Below are 22,363 nucleotides of genomic sequence, written 5' to 3'. Positions count from 1 at the left end.
AGTTCTCCAGTGTTTTGGTGTTTTGGCTGAGCCTGGTGTCATATCAGACATTGCATAACTGATATCCTGTGGGTCCCTATTTCTTAACCCCCCACCAAGACAGATCCCTTTATTTCCTCTGTGGCTCCTACCTCTCCAGTTTTCTGTAAGATCAGCTCCAGGAGGATAAGAAAGTGGCCCGGGTCTCTGCTGACCAGTTCCTGTAGGGTCCAACAATTCAGACATAGCCCAGCTGCGAAGAAAGAGAAAGATTGGCAGTCAATTTGGAGTTGGAGAGTAGTATTCATTGGGGGCGGTGGGGTGGGCAGCTCTTGTGCATTCATTTTTTTAACTACTCATACTTTTTATTGTAATTCATGATAATTTTATTCTAATTAATAGGGTGGCACCAAGGAAGGAGGGAACTGTGACAGTCACCTATTACTTTAATCAGCATTAGGTGGCCACTCCAGTGACTGTATATGTACTAAAGTGCTGCTAGTCTGCACTCCAATCCCTAGGAAGAGGATTGCTGCCATGTCCATTGCATAACCCAGTGTTTTTCAACCTTTTTGGGCAAAGACACACTTTTTTCATGAAAAAAAAAAAATCAAGAGGCACACCCACCATTAGAAAATGTTAAAAAAAAAACATTGAACCCTGTGACTATATTGACTATATATAAAGCAATTCTCTTGAACAGGAATCAAACACAAAAAATTATTTTATAATTATTATGAAATAATAAAGTATTTTTTAATGTTTGGTCTATTTGTGAGCCGAAGCCGCATGTTATGGATGAAATTGGAATTTTTCTCACAGTACACCGGACAATATCTCATGGCACACTAGTGTGCCACAGCACAGTGGTTGAAAAACGCTGGCATAACCCATCACATTCATGGTCAAAGAAGCTTGACTGGGTCTGTCCATATGGAGCCTAGGCCACTCATACCTTGCTCACGACCTTAATCATTCAATTCTTTTCTAAAACAAAAATTTCTGAACACACAACCCTATTATGCCCTATCAAGATACAACAACAATTTCCTTGTCTAGGAGACTCAGAGATGGATTGAGATTCTCTATGAGGTCAGTAACCTGGCTATAATTCTGCTCCTTGGGGCTTTTTTTCCCCACAGAATTTCCTACTCAGATTTTTTTCAGTGAGTACTCAAACCTGAAAGATGTAGAAAATAGGGCAGAGGGCAGAAATGGTTCAACTAATAGAGAGGAGCCGCTCAAACCACATCCCATGATTCAGGGACAAGACAATAATTGCCAGCAGCCACGAGACCTCCCAGGCCTACTTTCAAATGGAATTCTCGAAGAGGAAGCTACTTTCATTTAAATTTTGAAAGCTTCAATGAGCACTTTGTAAGTCTGTAACTTCCCTAGACTTTTGTATTTAGTTCATCTTTGTTTCCCCGAAGTCAGCAAGGGTAAACCCCTAAAAAGTAAAGGATTAGTCATGGAAGAATGTCTGTGGGGCTAAGGGAGGGCAAGAAGCATGGCCCAAAACGAGTGGGTCATGAGTTTTTTATGGAGCTTAAGTTCCAGTCCCTTTCATGTGCCTGGACTCCTTCCAAAGTTTTAATGGCTCCAACAGAGTGTTCCTGTGACCATTAGTCTTTGTAAATTTTGCATAAGTCAGATGTTTTTGCATTATTTCACATAATGATACATCCCTCCAGTTGATACATCCCATTAAAACCTAGGTGGGGGGCAAGAAAAAAAACTTTCACTTACTATCTATTGACTATGCCAATCAGACTTTAGGACTTTACACACATAATATTTGCATTGTCTCCACTAAGTATTCTTGACAAGTCCCATCCTCCCTTTGGGTAGGGAGTTCCTATTGTTATTCATTTCATTTATAGACCAGTGGGGTCCTAGAAGATTAAAGGGTCATATGAACAGTAAGAAACAGTTTTAATCCCTATATATTTCATTCTAAAGACAAAGGGAAGTATCTCAGAAGAGTTGATATCTGAGCCAAGGCCTTAAGGAGAAGAATTCAGTTGTGTTTTTCTGAGGAAGAGAAGCTATGGAGTGGGTGCAAAGGTCCTAAGGTAAAAAGAAAGTGGGTATATTTGAAAGTGTGTTTCTGTCTCATGGGCAAGTTAAATAAGTGAGATGTGGAGCCTGAAATATCATTATGAATATAAGAAATTATTACAACTAGGAACTACTCTTCAAACATAGCTGCTCTCAGCTTTCTAGTACCCCTCTTTCTCAGTCATGAGACCCTGAAAACTGCTGGCTCCTTAAAGTTCTGAGGTAAAAACTTTAGCTTTATAATCAGAAACCAAATAAACAGGCTTACTATGAATTATCAGTTACTCTATCATCAATAGAAATTATGATATGGGCCCGGAGAGATAGCACAGCGGCGTTTGCCTTGCAAGCAGCCGATCCAAGACCAAAGGTGGTTGGTTCTAATCCTGGTGTCCCATATGGTCCCCCGTGCCTGCCAGGAGCTATTTCTGAGCAGACAGCCAGGAGTAACCCCTGAGCATCGCCGGGTGTGGCCCAAAAACCAAAAAAAAAAAAATTATGATATTTCTAATTGTATTCAATTATTATTGAATTGTATTCAATAATTATTTCTGATTCTATCACAAGCTAAAGCAACAAGATCCAGCCCTGAGGAGTATGAGGAAGAAATTATGAGAAGGGCGAAACTCCTATTGACTGAAAGCCTACTCTGTCAGATTTCCATAGGTCTTCTATGGACTTCCTGGTCCCCGAGGCCCTCAGAGGTCTCTGATACTCTCAAACCTACTTGACCATGAGGTAGAATGGCAGTTGAGACTGAGTCCGTGCAAGCAGCGCTCCAGGGCATGCAGAATTCGGTCTTCTGTGCAAGTTGTGGTTCCTGGCTGCATCCTGAGTCATTGCCTGCATTGGGAAAGACAGGTCAGCCTGGAGAGTCCAAGATCAAGTGACACATGGCCTAACAGGCCACAATTCTACAGGAAGTGAAAGGTCAAGGCTAGGAGAAGAGAAAAGGCAGACAAGGGTCTGCCTGCTCATTTTCATCCCAAATGTTTTTAAGAGTCCAGGGAATATTTTGGGAGTCCCCAGACTCAGGATTAGGTAGTGATTGGATGGAAGGTGGGGAGGAGAGAAAATTAAATTGGGGGTGGAGAGAGAGCACAGTGATAGGGTGTTTGCCTTGCAAGTACCCAATTCAGGATGGATGTTGGCTCAAATCCCGGCATCCCACATGGTCCCCCAAGCCTGCCAGGAGCAATTTTTGAGCGCAGAGCCCACCTGAACGTGGCCGGGTGTGACCCAAAAATAAAAACCAAAACAAAACAAAAAATAAGAATTACTGTTTTCTCCCCTCTAAATTTATTGTAAACATAGCTGATGATAAGGCAGCAGAGATCTTCCCCAGTGTGCTGGGTGTTCCAGTTCTAAAGCCCAGTGCCCCTTTCTTACTCTAACAGTCCTGCTTAAATGTCCAAATTATATTTTTCTTTCCCCTGTCTTTTAGACATTTTCCTGTGCTTCCTTTAAGATATGTTGTTATGCAGTCAACCAAAGACCGCATTTCACCCCTCCTATGTTTCAGAGGAAGGTACAAAGGTGTTGAAGTCAAACTGGAAAGTTATCAAGGTTATTTAAGATAGATTAAGATAGGTAAGGAACTATGACATGCCAAATTCTGAGAATCCTCAGTCAGTCCAGTTTCTTTGTTTTGTGGCAGGGCCCCAGATTCCCACAAGAGCCATGAGGAGCAAACGTGACAGAAGCCAGTTGAGAACAAGATTATTGTTATTTTTTTGGTTTTTGGGTCACACCCGGCCACACTCAGAGGTTATTCCTGGCTCTGCACTCAGAAATTGCCCCTGGCAGGCATGGGGCACCATATAGGATGTCGGGAATCGAACCACCGTCTGTCTTGGGTTGGCCATGTGCAAGGTTAACCCTCTACTGCTGTGCTATCTCTCCAGCCCCTGAGCATAGGATTAACCTAGACCCTGAGCACTAACAGGTCTGGATTCAAATCACAACTTTTATATTTAGTAGACATAAGACTTTTGGCAAGTTCTTTACCCTTTCCAAGCATCCATAGGGGAAATTTGCTTATTTGTTAAAAAAAAAAAAAAGAGGGGTGGTAAAGATAATAAATTGCCCTAAATGTAGTAGGCCTGAGTTCAATCCACAGCATCCCAGATGGTCCCTGACCCAACCTGGAGTAATTCCTGAGAATAGAGCAGGAGTAACCCCTAAGCACTGCCAAATCTGGCCCCCAAACAAACAAACAAACAAACACAAAATACCAAAAAGCCCAGAGATGACAATAATCTACTCACTTTAGTAGAGCTGTGCAGGAGCAGCTTTCACAAAAGACACAAAAATTATGCTACTGTATTTGCCATGCCACAGCTGCCTTTCCCTGAGAAAACACTATTTACCCCTTCCTGGTATATCCTGGGTTGGCCAACCTGACCAGGTCACAGAGCAGAAATTTGTACTCTAGCTCTGTGTAACTGGGGACAGACCAGGAAACCACAAGCAAAATATTGGAGTTCAGAGTGCAGCCATGCAAACCATATGCAAAGAACAATGGAACGAGATCAGTGGCAAGTTGGAATCCCCACAGAGGCAAATCTTCCAACCTTCTCAGTCCTAGAGGAACTAGAAAAAAAAAATAAAACAAATGAAAGAGAACGAGAACAAGATGAGCATGGAAGAAAGCATTATTTCATCTATTTTATGACCACATGCCATGTGCTGTGCCAGGCATTACAGACATAGCAATGGCCAAAGAAGATATGTTCCATTCAGGATCCTTAAACATTAAACAATTTATCAAAGAAAGAATTAGTCTCATGTAATGAAGGAGTCATATTTCTGGATGAAGCTGAAGGAGAAATCTATTCTAGCTTGTTGGGAGGTAAAGGAAGCCCCCAAGATGGACATTTAAGATGGAATAAAAAAAAAAAAACCCTGCCATTAGCCGTATTGGAAACCACAAATGATGCCTAAAACAAAATCTAAAAGATAATAGAATGCTCTACAGATTAAGGAGAAGAAATGCTCCAAAAGGAGATGGCTTGTGCTAAAAATCTGGGTACAAGACTACATCTGCAAGGAACAATAACGTGAAGCTCAAATCCTGGCACAGAGAACTTGCTCAGGACATAGAACATTTTTCCATATTCTCTGCTTTTGAGCTGAGAAGATGAAAGAATGAGTTCAAAGTCTTGAATTTCACTGGTGAAACATATTTTCCATTAATAGCACTTGAACCCTTCATGGTAACTTTGACAGTTGCCTTTGGACTTTTTGTCAACTGACTCTTCCACAGGCAAGCTAGTTAATAAGCTCTTGAGTCAGATGGGTAGATTTCAGGGCTTCAAATTCCTTCCTCTCTTACCTGACTTACGCCCAGTATTTGGCATGGGGGTTTATTCCTGGGTATGCATATTCAGTGAAGCCCTCTGGAATGGCACCACTGCAGAAGTTAGGAGATTGAGCACGTTCAAAAAGGATGTTTAGTTCTTGAATGACAGACCCAAATATCATCCATAGGCCCTTTACTCCAAGAGCTATTTTCTCCCTCTTATCTCCAAGTTCTTAGAGCAGCTCAGAGTTTCCCACCATTTTTTAGAAGGGGTTTCTGAGACCCAGAAAAGATAGGGCTATCCCAGAGTAGGAGTTGAGTTGTGGAAAAAAACACAAGACACAAATACAACTTTTTTTTTTAAATCTTCTTAGTTGTAGCTAATGTCCACCTCTAAGGACAGGAGCTGTTATAATGACCTTCATGTCTAAGTTCTAATAGTAGTAGTTAGCTTCCAGGGATGGAGACCAGTAAATATATCCAGGGGGTTTGGTCTAAAATGGTATAGCTGCCTATATTCCATGTCCAAGAAAGAAGATTAGGAAGAGAGGAAGAGTAGATAGTTAATTCAGATTGTTCTCTTCTTTTTCCCTCAAGGTCAAAGGTAGAGTACTTACAAGATACTCTTTTATTCAACCTTGATATATTCCAGGTGGCATTGTTTTTAATTTGTCTTAGTTCTCTCTATTCCTCCACAAATTTTACTTCTGTGCTACCCACGAATCATTGAAGCACAGGAAGGAGGCAAAGGGGCAGCTTACAGGTTGCTCTTCAGCAAGGCAAGACTCTACCCTTGAGTCTTAAACAGAGAGAAGTGAATATTAGAAACCAAAACTTGACTAGTACTATTTCGTTAATACAACAGAGTTAGGAAAACTTAGAAAGAGAAAATTGGACCGCATTCGTGGGAAGTGGGAAAGTACAAGATGAAGAAATGGAAAATCTGTTGCACAAAGCAGTAAAATAACTTTCATTGGGTTGCAAAGAGTTGGTAAAGCTAGTATGTGACCCTGGGAGTTACAGATCAGTCAGTTGTAGCTACTGGATGTAAAATAAAACCAATTCATGTTTCCACCCTATCAAGTGAGTATAGCATAGTATTAAGTATAGCATGATCTTGCTTTAAGAAACTTCAAAACTCTGTCACAGGGAATCTGAGCAGACCATGTCTGCCTACATCGGCTGCCCAAAGCAACTTTGCCTCTGAGACAGACAGACAGACAGACAGACAGACAAGAGAATGAGGCCTCACAAAAGCAGCACTCTTTACTGAATAGGGTGGCTTCCACAATAACCCTGCTAACTCAAGTCTGGAGAGAAGTATAAATCATGTCAACTAAATTTGCAGTCTCTCTGCCCAACCTCTGCTGCAACAAGCTGTGTCATTAGATAGGGTTCAGTCATACAAAGGCCCACAGTGACTGCTGCCACAGCAAGAAGAAAATGATGGTTCGCAGCCAACAAAATTTCTGCACACTCCTTTTAGGATCAGAACTACTGTCAGAGGCCAGTGAAAGTTCTCTAGCATCTTCCTAATGCCTTCTACATAATTTTATGTTATTCTGTGTCCTTAAAATTCTTCTATATTGTGACTTCAGTATCCCAAGGCATCCAGTAGAAAAATCACAGAAAATTGGACAATGGTCTGGGTACTGGTGGAAGTGCCTGGTGTATAAATCTCTCTGGCATCTTGAACCCATCAAAAGCTTACTTAGAGGCAGACATGCCCTGGATGCAAGGCCCTGGGAACCTATCGAGGTGTCGATAGGAAGGAGGAGCCTCCCCCAAAGGTTGACCCAGAATACCATAGTACCCTTCTGCCACTGGCCCTCTAGCATACTCCTTTCCATTTGATGATCTGCCATTTGTTGTGACTTGTAAGAAGAACTGCAGGACTCCAAGGTGAAGAAGGTGGGGAGGCAGACAGTGCCCTAATTTCCTCCCCAAGGTTGATTTTAATGTAAAACTTGGTTATAAAGAACTGGTTTTCTTTGTTATCTTAGTAACAGAGACCCTCATTATTGGGTTACTGATCCTACCATAACCAATATTCATACTCCAACCAAGGGTATGATCTGGTGATGGGATATTGGATTATTCCCTACTTGGTATTCCTTTCCCACCCTAGTGGGGGCTGATTCTTGTCAATAAAAGCAAGGGTCTGAGGAAGGCAGAGGCTCATTCTTTGGTCTTCCTCCACTAGACTGCTTTTCTTCTTAGGAGCAGAAAGCTTGGGTGGTTGAATTCTTTGTTTTAGCACTGGATTTCCTGAAGCTGTTCTTGTACCTCTTCACTGTGTAGATTACTTCCTGTGTAAATGTTTGCTTCCAGGCCTGCATCTCACCAGATCCTCATTTTGGCGCCCTAGGTTCCACGAACACCTCACCACCTTGCAAAGCAGCTCTTGTGAAATTCCAGTGGCTGCTGGAGATAGGAATGGCACCCTCTCCAACAGTTGAGTAGTGTTAAATATTTTACAGGGTCTTTCTGCAACTCCAAGTTTCTCTTGTGAACCAATAAGAATACATTCTCATTAAACACGACAGTGAGGCCTGGAGTAGGAGAATCACAGAAGGTACCAAGAGAGATTACGTCTTCATGGGTTGGCATGATTCTTTAATACAAACTAGAGTGATCTATCCTATAGAACAGAGTTGACGAATGGTCCAGGTTTTCCTGTGTCTAGTTTCCTGATATGTATAGTGATATTGCTATATACATCTGCCTACCTCATCAAATTGAACCTTTTAAAAAGATAAATTTGAGGCTGAAGAGATAGCACAGCCATAGGGTGTTTGCTAATGCAGGACAGACCTGGGTTAGATTACTGGCATCCCATATGGTCCCCCGAGCTTGCCAGGAGCGATTTCTGAGTGCAGAGTCAGGAATAACCCCTGAGCACCACCGGGTGTGACCCCAAAACCAAAAAAAATTAAAAAAATGAATTTTATTGAACCTGTAGATGTAGATATATAGGGAGGAAAAAAGGAAGGAAGGGAGGGAGGGAGGAACGAAGGAAGGAAGGAAGGAAGGAAGGAAGGAAGGAAGGAAGGAAGGAAGGAAGGAAGGAAGGAAGGAAGGAAGGAAGGAAGGAAGGGAAGAAGAAAGGAAGGGAGAGGAAGGGAAATGTTTAGGGGATAAGGAAGAACCAAATGACATAAACGAAGTTATCCACAATTTCAATAGTTTAGGGAAAGTCAGTCAAGTTCCTGTACTTATAAGTCTTATGAAATGAGTTGGAAATGAAATGAGTCAAAGTTGGTTTGACTCCCAAAGCCTGTTTTTCCTTAATGCCATCCATGCTCAGATGAAATAATTTATACTATTTTCTACATACCCAAAGGATAAAATACAAATTTTGTTTCTGTGTTATAATTTTCAGCTTCTATAAAAAATATTTTGTATATAGGAAGTAAACACTTTCTTATTGCCATTTACAAATGAGAAGACTGAGGCACAAAGCATTCTCTCATCTGGTAAGTGATATATCTTTTTTTCTTTTTAATTTCCTAGGCTATTCTGTTTCTCTGTGCACATAAACAAAACTATAATTAAGCTAGAGTAGAAACTAGTTCCATGATGAGGAATCAAAGAAAGACTAAGAACTTAACAAGGCATAAATTCCAGGCAAACAGTCAAGTCCTAAAACAAGCAAACAAACAAATAAAAAGCAACAACGTTTTATATGTCTTTGGAATAAGTCATGAGTATTGAATCCTGGAGGCATTTTATTCTGCTGCCATTCAAATTTAGAATCTATTTTACTTGACAGATAAAGTTTACAGAGTTAGAGTGGAAACTGAGTGTACAGAGAAAAACTTTTTAAAACTTCATATATTTTAGTGCCAGAGAGCTAGCACGGAGGTAAGGCGTTTGCCTTGCATGCAGAAGAATGGTGGTTCAAGTTCCGGCATCCCATAGGGTCCCCCGAGCCTGTCAGGAGCATTTCTGAGCATAGAGCCAGGAAGAACCCCTGAGTGCTGCCAGTGTGGCCCCAAAACAGAAAAAATTCCATATAGTCTTTATGATTTAAAAAATTATTCATAGTTGATGTTTAGGATCAATGTTTCAGGTATACAACAATACCATCACAGTAACAAGTTACCTCTATCATGTCCCCCAGGAACCCTCCAAAATAATTTTAAGTTTGTTTGGGTCTCATGCTTTTAGTGTTGTTGGCACTATGGTTTACAGAAAGACATATACTACACTTCTACACTACCAATGCATTTGAGGCCCCTGATCTCCCGTCTGCCTCATACTTCCTTCAGTTTCTTTCCTTTCCTGTCCTCATTTCTAATAATTTAGAGCTCAGGGAAATATGGACCTTTGATACATTACATTTCCTCATCCTGCTACTCTATATTCCACAACACATACGTGAGGTCATCTAATATTTGTCCTCCTCTGACTTACTTCACTTAACATGATATCCTCCAGTTATACCCAAATGTCAACAAAATGCATTATTTCATCGTTTCTTGCAGCTGCACAGTATTTTATAGTGTATATATAAGCACACACTTTATCTACTCACTTGTCTGGACACTGATCTTATATCCTAGCTATTGTTTTAAGTGAGTTAATGAATAATGCTGTGAATACATTCTTTTGAATGTTTTGGGGGTAGATCCCAGGAGGAATTTCTGGGTCATATGGTAGTTCTATTCTTACTTTTCTGAGAAATTTCCATACTGTGTATATATTTTTTGTTTTGTTTTCTGTTTTGTTTTGTTTTGGGGCCACACCTGGTGTGGCTATGCACTCAGAAATTGCTCCTGGCTTGGGGGACCATATGGGATGCTAGGGGATCAAACCTCTATTCGTCCTAGACTAGGGCATAGCAAGGTAGGTGCCCTATCGCTTGTGCCACTGCTTCAGCCCCTGTGTATACTTTTCAAAAAGGAAATTGCACATATATTTGTAACACTCTTGTTTTTATAGATGGAAAATGATTATGGTTTGAAATAACTGTACTGATTACAGGCTGCTCACTTTCTACAGAAACATTTCCAGTTTTTAAGACAAGTATTGGTACTTTATAGTCTTAGGCAAAGATTATTTTAGAAATTACTGTGACTTCCAAATTTATTTATTTTTGTTTTGTTTGTTTGTTTGTTTTTTGAGCCATACCCGTTTGATGCTCAGGGGTTACTCCTGGCTAAGTGCTCAGAGATTGCCCCTGGCTTGGGGGGACCATTTGGGATGCCGGGGGATCGAACCGCGGTCCTTCCTTGGCTAGGGCTTACCTTACCTCTAGCACCACCTCGCCGGCCCCAACTTCCAAATGTATAACTATTGGAATAAGTTTGGGACACATTGCTCTAATCAATTAAGTCTTCCCTTGGTTATATTTTCTTCCTTCCCACTGTAATAAATCCTTGATCATTCCACTAACTTCTATTAATCCAGCAGGTAATTTCTCTCAGGCATTGATATATCCATTTATTTTGTCCTTTTTTTTGGGGGGGGGCACACCCAATGAGGCTCAGGGGTTATGGCTATGTGCTCAAAAATTGCTACTAGCTTGAGGGACCATAAGGGGTGCTGGGGGATCGAACCACAGTCCTATCACAGGCTAGTGTGCTCAAGCAGATGCCTTACCCCTTGCACCAGCCCCATTTTATTTTATTTATTTTTTGGTTATATCCAATGGTGTTCAGTCCCACTCTGAGTGGGACTCAGGTACCATATGTGGTACCATGGGTTGCTACATACAAGGCAGACCTTATGGGCCCGGAGAGATAGCACAGTGGCGTTTGCCTTGCAAGCAGCCGATCTAGGACCAGAGGTGGTTGGTTCAAATCCCAGCATCCCAAATGGTCCTGCCAGGAGCTATTTCTGAGCAGACAGCCAGGAGTAACCCCTGAGCACTGCCGGATGTGACCCAAAACCAAAAACCAAAACAAAACAAGACAAGGCAGACCTTACCTGCTGTAATACTGTTCAAGTCTGTATCCATCATTTTTATTCATCTTTCTTTTTATTCTCTATAAAGTTTTATAAGAAAAGTCTAACATTCTACATTAATTTCATAAATATAACTTTTAATGCAAGAGAAACCTCTCTAATAAGAAAAGTAAACATCAGTATTTGGGGATATAATTAAACTCTAGCATTTATCTTAATACTTGACCAAGTGTGGTTTTATTTTTATTTTTTTCCAAGTGTGGTTTTAAATGTTTTTATGAAAAAAATATTGATTTCAAGTGTCTCATTTGGCCCAGTCTGGATCTCTAAAAGACTTATTTACAAAAAATTAGGACAACAGATATTAATAAAGTCTTCACCAACGGTCCACAAAATAATAATAAAATAATAAAAGCATAGAAAAACTGAAGGCATATGTACACAATCCAAATTAAAAATCACTGATGACTGGTCTTACATTATGAATGGATCTGTTCTGACTAAAGGCAGAATTAATAAAATTCACAGCTGACTATAGTTTGGTAGTATCTAAGTGATCTTTTTTGAATTTTTATTTTCTTTTACTTTTTTTGTTTTGTTTTGTTTTGGGGGGGGTCACAGCCAGTGGCGCTCAGGGATTATTCCTGGATCTGAGCTCAGAAATCACTGCTGGCTCGGGGGACCATATGAGATACTGGGGATCAAACTTGCATTCGTCCTGGATCAGCCAGGTGCAATGCAAATGCCCTATCACTATGCTACCACTTCGGCCCTATCTTTTCTTTTAATAAAAATTAATTTCTTTCAATGAAGATTCTTTTAATGAAGATTAACGATCCATTAATGAGAAGGTTTGGGAAGACAATTTGGGATGAGAAAACAAGAGTCTTACTTTATTCAAGTTATGAATTTCTTAGTGTGTCAAAAGTGTCAAGGACCCCTCTCATAGATCCCAGAACGATAAGATAATCTTTTGGTTTCCCAAAATTTTACAGTTGTTAATGTGGCCTGGGGTAGCAACATACTTCTTATCTTAGAGGGAAAACAAGTTGGACTCTTACACTAAATTTACTCTGGAATGGCAAGTCTATGCCCAGCCAGATTGTGCTAATATTAACTTAATTCTACCTCCAACCACCCATTTCCTCAAAAGCTCAAAAAGGTATCTAGTGTAGTAAGAAATCATAGAACCATAAATTACAACCTGTGGAGAGGCAGAATGAATAATCTGAAAAACCCTTGCATGAAACTAAAAAACTAGTTAGTAACAAGATTTGGGATAGCTCTGAAAGAGAAAGAGAGAAGGATTCTTGAATCCATCATGATGCTTCCGATGGGGTAAAGGGATAGAGATAGGCAGTGAATAAGAAAAACTTACCCTCAATTGCAACAAATGCAATGGACAACACCTTTGAGGTGTTTTGCTTAGGTTTTCTGGAGATGTTTCAATATTCTTCTATTAACTTCCTTTTTTTACCCATTGATCTAGATAAGTTCAATTTTGGCATTGTGACCAAAAGAACTTTAAGATGTTTCAAAAGGACTGTATCTACATCTAAAAATGTACTTTATGTAGTTACTTCTCTAAGTTTGAACAGTGGTTATTTGCAGGAGATAATAAAAGGTATATTTTATATTAAAACTCAGCATATTTTTTAAAATTTTGGGTCACACCCAGCAACAGTCAGGTGTTATTCTTGGTTCTGCAATCAGAATTCGCTCCTGGCAGGCATGGGGGACCATATGGGATGCCGGGATTTGAATCATCGTCTGTTCTGGGTCAGCTGTTTGCAAGGCAAATGCTCTACCACTGTGCTATCTTTCTGGCTCCTAAAACTCAATAATTTTATGTAATATTTTGTCACTAAATAATAGATGTTAGCTATAAAAATAAATCAATCTTAAAAATGATAGTTGAGGAATTTATCTTTACTGCTCATAAGCATAACTATAAACCCTGTGTTTTATGTTAAAAATAATGTAACAAACTGAACGGAGGAGAGAAGGCAATATATTAGTCATGTTGGGAACAAGTAATGATTTAATGGAAAGTTCCCTGAGTTTCCTTTTTTGCCTCATAGTCCCTAGATTTGGAGCTGGACTTGAATAAGCTTCAAATACTAATGACTATACTGAAAAAGTACCAAGAAAATCCTGTCTTCTCTAAAGAACCAGGAAAGAAGAAGTACAGCACGACAGAACTTTGAGACAATAATCGCTTTCCTTCAGCCACATGTGACAATAAAAGCTATGGTGATGGAGAACATGAACATTGTTCTGTCCAGGACATAAATAGGTAGCCCAAACCTTTCCTCAGACTGTGGATGGAATCTGGGAAGTCAAGTAGGGACAACCTACCTTTCATCCTCACTGTCATGGTAGTCTGAACCTTTGTTGATTTCAATTTCAATTTGCTTTAGTATTTGAAATTGGGGCAAAGAATCTAGGGACATAGAGCTCTATGTTGACTTACTTTTGTAACAAGAATACTAACATGACAGTTGTAGGTTAGTTAGTGACTTTATGATACTGTGTGTGTGTGTGTGTGTGTGTGTGTGTGTGTGTGTGCACAATATTAGTGCTCTGACACCCCATAGTGTTAGTGAAGACAATTGAGGGTCCTGGAATTAGAGTCCTTACAAACAAGAATCCAATCACCACAAGGATTGTTTCAGAGGAAGTCTAATAGGAGAGTCAAGACATACACTACTTCCCAGTAGCAATGAGATCATTTCTTATATCCATAGTCTCTCCCATTGCCCACCTCCACTGCCCACCGCCTTCCTGGGAAGGTAGTAGAAGAAGGAGAATGCAACTCCCATTCAAACCAGCTCCTTTTTAAAAGAGGACCACCCCAGTGTTAGCAAAACAAGAGAATAGAACCTGGACTTCCATTCCCTTGGTAGTACTGAGGTGGTGCCCACCCCAACACTTCCCTTAAGGAAGTGTTAGAGAAAGGCTTCTCAAATATGACCCAGGGGCCAAAGAGGAGGAAGGCCCTTGCCTCATATATGGTCAACCCTATTTGAATCCCTGACCTCACAAATGTTCTTCAGGAGTATGACCTGAGAGTCATTGATAGTAGCACCCCCAAATTATCACCCCTAAAAGTATCTTAAATTATGACCTAGCTATGTTAAGAACAAGGATCTCAAGCCAAATCAAAGAAGGGAATAAATAAATGCCAAAATCTAAACAACAAGTGCCAATATGATCACGTAAACAGTCATCATTAAATTACTTCAATAAACAATGATAAGCACATAAAAACTAAGAGTCTCAGCAAATATATCAAAGATATAAGCGCAAAATAGAAACTTGAGAATTAAAACGCATAATACTGAAATAACCCCTTCCCAAAGATAATATCAGATGCAAAAAGAAAAAAATAGAGAAAAGAGGAGAGTAGATGAAAGAAAAATAAAATTAAAAGATACAGATTCATTATTTGTATACAAATATGAGGAAAAGGTGAACTGAGTGTAGAAATACTATTTGGGGATAGATACTTGGGAGTGAGACCATTTAATTAAAATATTTTAGCTAAATGTGGAAAAAATTAAAAGTGTAAGACTTTGTTAACCCAAGAAGTGGTTCGTGATTCATGGTAAAACAATATCTTTTTTCACAAAGAGAACTTCAGGCCACAACACTTCCCTGGAAAATTCTACCAAACATTTAAGAAAGAAATAATACCACACTTACTAAAAGAGAGGAGGGGAAACTCCACGATTCATTTATGAAACTAAAATTAGAAAAAAATAAAGCTCACAAAACATTACAGACATTCACTCAAAATTCTACTGATCAATATTGGGCAGTTTCTAATCTTAAAATGCTAACATTTCTTTAGTTTTTTTTTTTTTAGATTTGGGAATCCCACCCAGCATTGCTGGGGTGGACCAGTGCTGGTGGGGATGGGATATAGGATTGCCACATGCAAAGCATGCCCTCCAGCCCTTTGAGTCATCTCCCTGAAATACAGAATACAAAAATTCTAAGTAAAATATTTGCAAATAAAATGTAACAGCATTAAAAGAAATATACAAAAGGACTATTGGATTTACCTAGGAATTGCAAAATGTTTTAACTTTCAAAACTCAGAGCAATTTATCACATTAATAAAATAAAGGAGATAAAATAAAGAGATATAAATTGGGACAATCAAATTATCATTATTTGCAGATCGTATGTTATTATATACGTATATGTATAATAAAAACTTTTAGAAACAATAAACTAATACAGTAAAGCAATTCACTATAAAGTTATCAGACAAAAATCTTTGGGATTTTCTATTTGCAACTAATGAACTAGAAGAGAAAAAGGTAAGTGTCCAAAAATATCAAGAACCTAAGATACGAGTTAACAAAAGATGTGAGATATCTATACCATAAAAACGATTATAACTTAAGAAATAACTAGAAGTTATTAGGAAATTGAAAGCTATTCCATGTTTATAAATAGGAAGAATCAGGTTGTCAAAATGATCATCCTACCTAAATGATTAAATAGAGCAACACAATTCTCATCCAAATTCCAATGAAATTCCTCAAAGACATAAGAATTATCATCAACTCAGTTTAGATAGAAGCATAACACATCTAAATAGCCAAAGTCATACTGAGAAATAAAAAAGAGAGAAATCTTGTTGCATTAACTAAAAGTACATTACATATTATCAAAGCAGTTTGGTACTAGAAGGACAAACTTTCTGCTAGTACACAAAGACAAATCTAATACACAAAGACAAATCGCCATATTTGTGTACTAAAATTTTTACAAAATAGCTGGATACACTATGTAAAGACAGGCTTTTATATAAATGGTATTGGGGGAAACTGGATAACCAATCACATACAAAAATGAAGCTAAATTCAGACCTCATTCCTTACACAAAAGTCGATTCAAAATGAGTCCAAGACCTTGATGTCAGAACAGGATCCATAAAATACATTAAAAAAATATGCAGAAAGCACCAAGAGTTGGACCTCCAAGTTCTTTTCAGCCATATTGGCAAAAGCAAAAGAAACAAAAATAAGCAAATGAGACTGCATCAAATTAAAGTTTCTGATTTGCAAATGAAGCAAAGGCTAAAATGAAAAGACATCCAACTGAATAAAAAAATATTTGCACTCAAGAGATTAGATAAAGGATTAATATCCAAGGTAACAAGGTACTTACAGAATTCAACCCAAGAAATCTAAAAATCATATAGAAAATGGTGATAAGAAAGGAAATGACATTTCTCTGAATAAACAACAGGTGAATGAAAGAGTACACAACAATATTATTATAGGCAAATTCAAATCAAGGCAACAATGAGACATCACTTCAAAATAGAGAGAATGAAACATTAAAAATCATGTGGAGGGCATCAGAGTGATAGTGCGGCAGTTAGGGCATTTGTGTAGCCCTACCTAGATATAAATACTTACCTTGGTTCAATCCCTGGCATTTCATATGGTCCCCCAAGCCTTCCAGGAGTAAATTTTGAGCTCAAAGAGCTCAAAGCCTCCCGCCCACACACACACACAAAAAAACCCTAACATATGAAAACCATCTATGTTGGCAGAAATGCAGTGAAAAGGAGCTCTCACCCATTGCTGATGGATTTATTGTCAGGTTCAACTCCTGTGTAAACTGTATGGAGATTTCTTAGAAAAGTAAGAATAGGGGGCCGGGAAGGTGGCGCTAGAGATAAGGTGTCTGCCTTGTAAGCGCTACCAAGGAACGGACCGCGGTTCGATCCCCCGGCGTCCCATATGGTCCCCCCAAGCCAGGGGCGATTTCTGAGCACATAGCCAGGAGTAACCCCTGAGCATCAAACGGGTGTGGCCCAAAAACCAAAAAAAAAAAAAAAAAAAGAAAGAAAAGTAAGAATAGAACTGCCAAATGACCCAACAATTCCACTTCTTGGGATCTACCTTCAAGACATTCAAAGGAGTTCACACCATTATTCACCAGACCACTTAAAACTTGGAATAATAGCTAGGGTATAGAATTAATCTAGGGGTCCAAAGACAGATGAGTAAATAATGAAAGTATGTACATATACACTATAAAATACTATGCAGCTGCAAGGAATGATGACATCATCCATTTTGCTGAAATTTGGATATAACTGGAGGATATCATGTTAAATGAAGTAAGTCAGAAGTTAAAACATTTCAGATAATCTCCCGTATCTGTTTGTGATATAACAGAACAAGGGCATGTACGGTATCAAAGAAGGACATCTAGATTACCTGGGCTCTAAATAATAGAAATGAGTACAGGAAAGGAAAAAAAATTAAGGCAAAAAGAGGCAGACAGGAAGTAACAGGGTTAGGTCCTCAAGCACATAGTATATATATATATGTATGTATGTATATTACACCACTGTGCCAACAATACTGAAAACATGAGGCCCAAACTATAATAAATAAACTTCATATGTTTCTGAGGGGTCCTGGATCAACTGATGGAGGTAAATTGTCATCGGAATCCTATTTGTGACTTAGAAATGCAATTTCACCTCCAGGTCAGCAAGTCCAAGAAAGAAGTGCTAGGGCAAGAGAAGAAGGTTTTTTAGCTCTGCTTCACTTAGCAGCCATACATTTTTCAGTACTCAGCCACACAAAAATATGTAAGAAACACCTCTAGACTACAATGGTGATGATAGAAAAGTAACACAGAGTCCCACCGTTCTTAGTGAGCAAAATAGTAGCCCTGAAGACCCAACCTGTATCAACCAATATCATAATCCCTGATTATATTTCCTTTAGAGAGGAAATGTTTAGGAGATTCCAGGAACTCAAAGAGAACATGGAACAGTGAATAAGACACAAGAGGCTATAAGAGTAGAAATGAGAAAACTTTAAACATAAATGACATAACTAAAAAACTGGGCAGGCAAAATGAAAATGAAATGGAAGGCCTCACTAAAAGAGGAAGAGCTGTTGAAGACAGAATCAATAAAATCAAATTTGAGGTGCACAACACCTCCAGACAACAGCAGAAGATAAAATATTTTTTAAACAAACAAGCAGCTGACAAGATAACTTTGAAATAAGTTCATGAGGAATAACATGAGAATCATTAGCATGTCAGAAAACCAGGATGACAACCCACTCCCTTGAAGAATCAACAGGCAAATATGTCATTAATAAGAACTTCCCAGAGCTGAAGAGTGCATACCCCTACATCCTGAGGCCCAAAGGGGAATAGCTAGAAGAGATGCAAATAAAAATACTCAAAGGTACATCCTAATTAGAATGATGAAAACTATAGAAGAATATTCAAAGCAGCAAGATGATAGAAGGAAATCACATAAAAAGAAGTGATTCTTAAGAATTAAAGAAAATTTACCAAAAGAAACCCTCCAGGTTCAAAATTGCTAGTGGAATATAGTGGGGAAAAATTTCAATGAAATTAACACTTCAGCAAATAAACTTTACCCAGCTAGATTCTCATACAAATTTCAAGGAATGATACACAACTTCTGGACAAATAGCTCGAAAATGTCATAGACTCAAAACAAACTTTAAAAGAAAAACTAGATAAGACAAATTCCACAAACACACTAAACTTCAACAAAAAGATGGTACATAACTCCATGTTAATAATTTCTCTCAATGCCAATGGTATAATAAACCAAATAAGAGACAGAATGGACAAACAGATTTAAAAATGAAATCCAACATTTTTCTGCCTATAAGTAGAGCAAACACAGACTCAAAGTCAAAGCATATATGACAGTTTCTCAAAAAAGGTTGTCTGGCCATAGGTAATATCAGATAATTTAGACATCAAGCTCAAAAGGTTATAAGAGACTGAGAGGGTCATTTCTTAATAATCGGGGGATATTTACATAAGCAATTAATTACACTGCTAGACAAATATACAAAAGGGACAAACAAAATGCTTATACCTGTTAAGATACTTGAATATAGTAAATATATATGTCTAATATATGCACACAATAGTAGTTGGAGACCAACTCTGCTTCATCACCTCCTAATAGATCAAACAGACTAGAACTCAGCAAGAAAATAGTATCTTTGAAGAGAAAAACGGAAGCGAGGAGGTTAGTAAATATACATAGAGTATTTTCCTCCTCAAAAGTCAAACACACATTCATTTCCAATGGACATGGGATATTCTCTCCAAAAGAGACCACATACTCTTTAAAAGACTTTCCTCAAAATCAGGAAGATAGAAATTGTATTAACAATCCTCTCAGACAATGGTGCAATGAAAATAGAAGTGAATTAATAAACAAAAAAGGAGAAATAACTCTACCACCTAGAAATCAAACAACTCACTACTGATCAACTAATGGGTCAGAGGAGAAATCAAAAGATTACTCGAAACAATGGAATTTGTTCCACAGAATTTGTGGAACACATCAAAAAAGTGTTAGAGGAAAGTTTGTAGTTATGCAAGCATTCAGCAGGATGGAAAAAAAATAAACAAATAAATCACCTGACTGCAGATCAAGAAATTGGAAGATAACCAACACAATGAGGCAAAAGCAGGCAGGAGAAAGAAAATAATAAAACTTAAAGAAGAAACTAATAAACTGGGAACCCAAATAACAATCCAAAAAAATCAGTAAAACCAATAGCTGATTCTTGTTTTAAAAGAAAAAGTGAACAAGACAGATAAACCACTTGCAAGACCTACAGAGAAAGAGAGAAAACCCTAATAAACTATATCAGAAATGAAAGGAGGACATCACGATAGATACCTCATAAATTAAAATGATAATAAGAAATAACTTTGAGAGACTTTATGCCATGAAATGAGGAGCCTAAAAGAAATGGATAAATTCTTGGACTCCCATAACCTCCCCAGGCATAACCAAGAGTATTAGAAATATTGGAATAAACCTATCACTATTAAGGTAATTGAAATGGTAGTCAAAAGTCTTTCCAAAACAAAGGTCCATGCCCATATGGATTCACTAATGAATAATCTTCCAAAAAATATTTTTAATTTTGGACCACAGCAGCGATACTCAGGGGTTACTTTTGGCTCTGTGCTCAGTAATCACTCCTGGCAGGCTTGGAGGGACCATACAGGATGCTGGGGATCAAACCTGGGTTCATCCCAGGTTGGCTGCATGCAAGGCAAACGTCCTACCACTGTGCTATCACTCCGGCCTTCATCTTTCAAATTTTCAAAGAGGACTTGTTGACAATACTTTTTAGGCTTTTCCAGGAAATTGCAAAAACAGAAACACACACAAATAGTTTCTATGAAGCAAATCAACCTGATACCAAAACCAGATGGATGCACCACAAAAAGGAGAATTGCAGACCAATATCTTTGATGAACAGAGATGAAAAGATCTTTAACAAAATACTAACAGATAGAATCAATTATTCATCAAAATGATCATACACCATGACCCAGAAGGATTCATTACAAGCATACAATGATGGGTTCAATACATTCAAGTAGTCAACATAAAAAACATATTAATAAAAAATCATTTCATATCAATAATTCTAGAGAAAGCATTTGACAAGATCTTGAATTGACTTGTCATAAAAATTCATCAAAAAGGGCCCGGAGAGATAGCACAGCGGTGTTTGCCTTGCAAGCAGCCGATCCAGGACCAAAGGTGGTTGGTTCGAATCCCGGTGTCCCATATGGTCCCCCGTGCCTGCCAGGAGCTATTTCTGAGCAGACAGCCAGGAGTAACCCCTGAGCACAGCCGGGTGTGACCCAAAAACCAAAAAAAAAAAATTCATCAAAAAGAGAATTAAAATTTTTTCCTCAATACAGTCAAAACCATCTATGACAAGCCCATGGCAAACATTATACTCAATGGGGAAAGCCTAAAAGCTAAGATCATGCTCAAGCGGTTACCCACTTTCACCACTTCTACTCAACAAAGTACTAGAAGTACTTTCCAGAAAAATTAGTCAAGAAAAAAGATATTAAGAGCATCCAGACAGGAAAGGAAGAAGCCAAGCTCTCACTATTTGCAGTTAATGATACTTAATTTTAAAAACATAGACCTGTTGTTGATTTAAGATTTGATTATTCCAGTTCCCTTGTGTTGTAACAAGCAACATAAAGTAAATTTGTTTGTGCCTACAAGGAGGCAGGCTATGATGGTGCACTGCTAAAGGAATGGGCTTTGGAACATGACATGATTAAAGTTCAATCATGAAAAACTTTGTAACCATGTATTTCATGGTGAGTCAATGAAAATATGAATAAAAAATGGGATAAACTAATTATAACTTTTTTATGGAAGGGCAAAAGACCTATGAGAGCCAGAACGACTTTGGAAAAGAAGGACAAAGTTGGAAGACTCATGTTACCTTACTTCAAGAATTGATCTAAAGTTATAGCTTTCAAAACAGTGAAAAACTGACTGTATTTTTGTGTCAGTTCAAGGATTCAGAAACAGGCACTAGTAAGATATCCCATAATCCGTTCAGAAATAACATAACTCTCTGTTCTCTCTCTGACCACTTTCTTACTCTTTTCCCTTTCCATAATAAACCTCTTCCTACAAATGCTCCCTCAGCCTGAAACATTTCTACTCTTCTCTTCTTTTTGTGAAGTTGCTTATGCTAGGTTTGCTTCTATCTTCTGTTCACAAGGTCATTTTTCAGGGAAGGCCTCAGGATTACCTGGTTTGGTCAGGTACTCATTCTTACTTATGTTTTCTCTGTAACGGTATCCTCTATTGGACTTTCATTTTGACAGTTAATGACCTACCCATTCATTTTGAGCTTTTTAACCCTCATGCCCAGTTCAGGAATCAGGGTTTTCCTTGACAGATACATGAATCTAAAAATATGCTAACCAAAAACCCCACACAAATTACCATGATCAAACAAGCAATAGTGGATATTCCTTGTACCTCAAAGGGAAATCATGTTTATTGTAATTTCCCAGCATGTCAGTCCTTAGGGATATTGAAATAATTTTTTTTTTGCCATCTGTGTATGATAGATTGTTTGGAGACTTGCTTCCACCTGTTTTTCCTCTGCCCAATGGAGGAGTTTTAGGCCAGAACCAAAACTTTTCATAAGCTATCCCTATGGCCACAGAATAAAAATAGAGGAAAATTCACAATGTGATAAATTTCTTTCTTTGTGTAAAAAT

General features: G+C 38.4%; 1 protein-coding gene across 1 annotated transcript in view; it reads right to left on the bottom strand.

Moving 5' to 3' along the window:
• PIK3R5 (phosphoinositide-3-kinase regulatory subunit 5) overlaps nt 1-22,363 on the bottom strand; it is a 67,730-nt gene that overhangs the window by 16,789 nt on the left and 28,578 nt on the right. Inside the window, exons 2-3 of the mRNA XM_049766356.1 lie at nt 2,768-2,883; nt 132-232 (exon numbers count right to left, since the gene is read on the bottom strand). Coding sequence (XP_049622313.1) covers nt 132-232; nt 2,768-2,870 — 204 coding nt within the window. The 5' untranslated portion in view covers nt 2,871-2,883. The remainder of the gene's footprint in view (nt 1-131; nt 233-2,767; nt 2,884-22,363) is intronic.

This window comes from Suncus etruscus, chromosome 20 (assembly GCF_024139225.1).
Source record: "Suncus etruscus isolate mSunEtr1 chromosome 20, mSunEtr1.pri.cur, whole genome shotgun sequence".
NCBI classification, from domain to species: domain Eukaryota; kingdom Metazoa; phylum Chordata; class Mammalia; order Eulipotyphla; family Soricidae; genus Suncus; species Suncus etruscus.
This window is presented reverse-complemented; position numbering and strand designations above follow the sequence as displayed.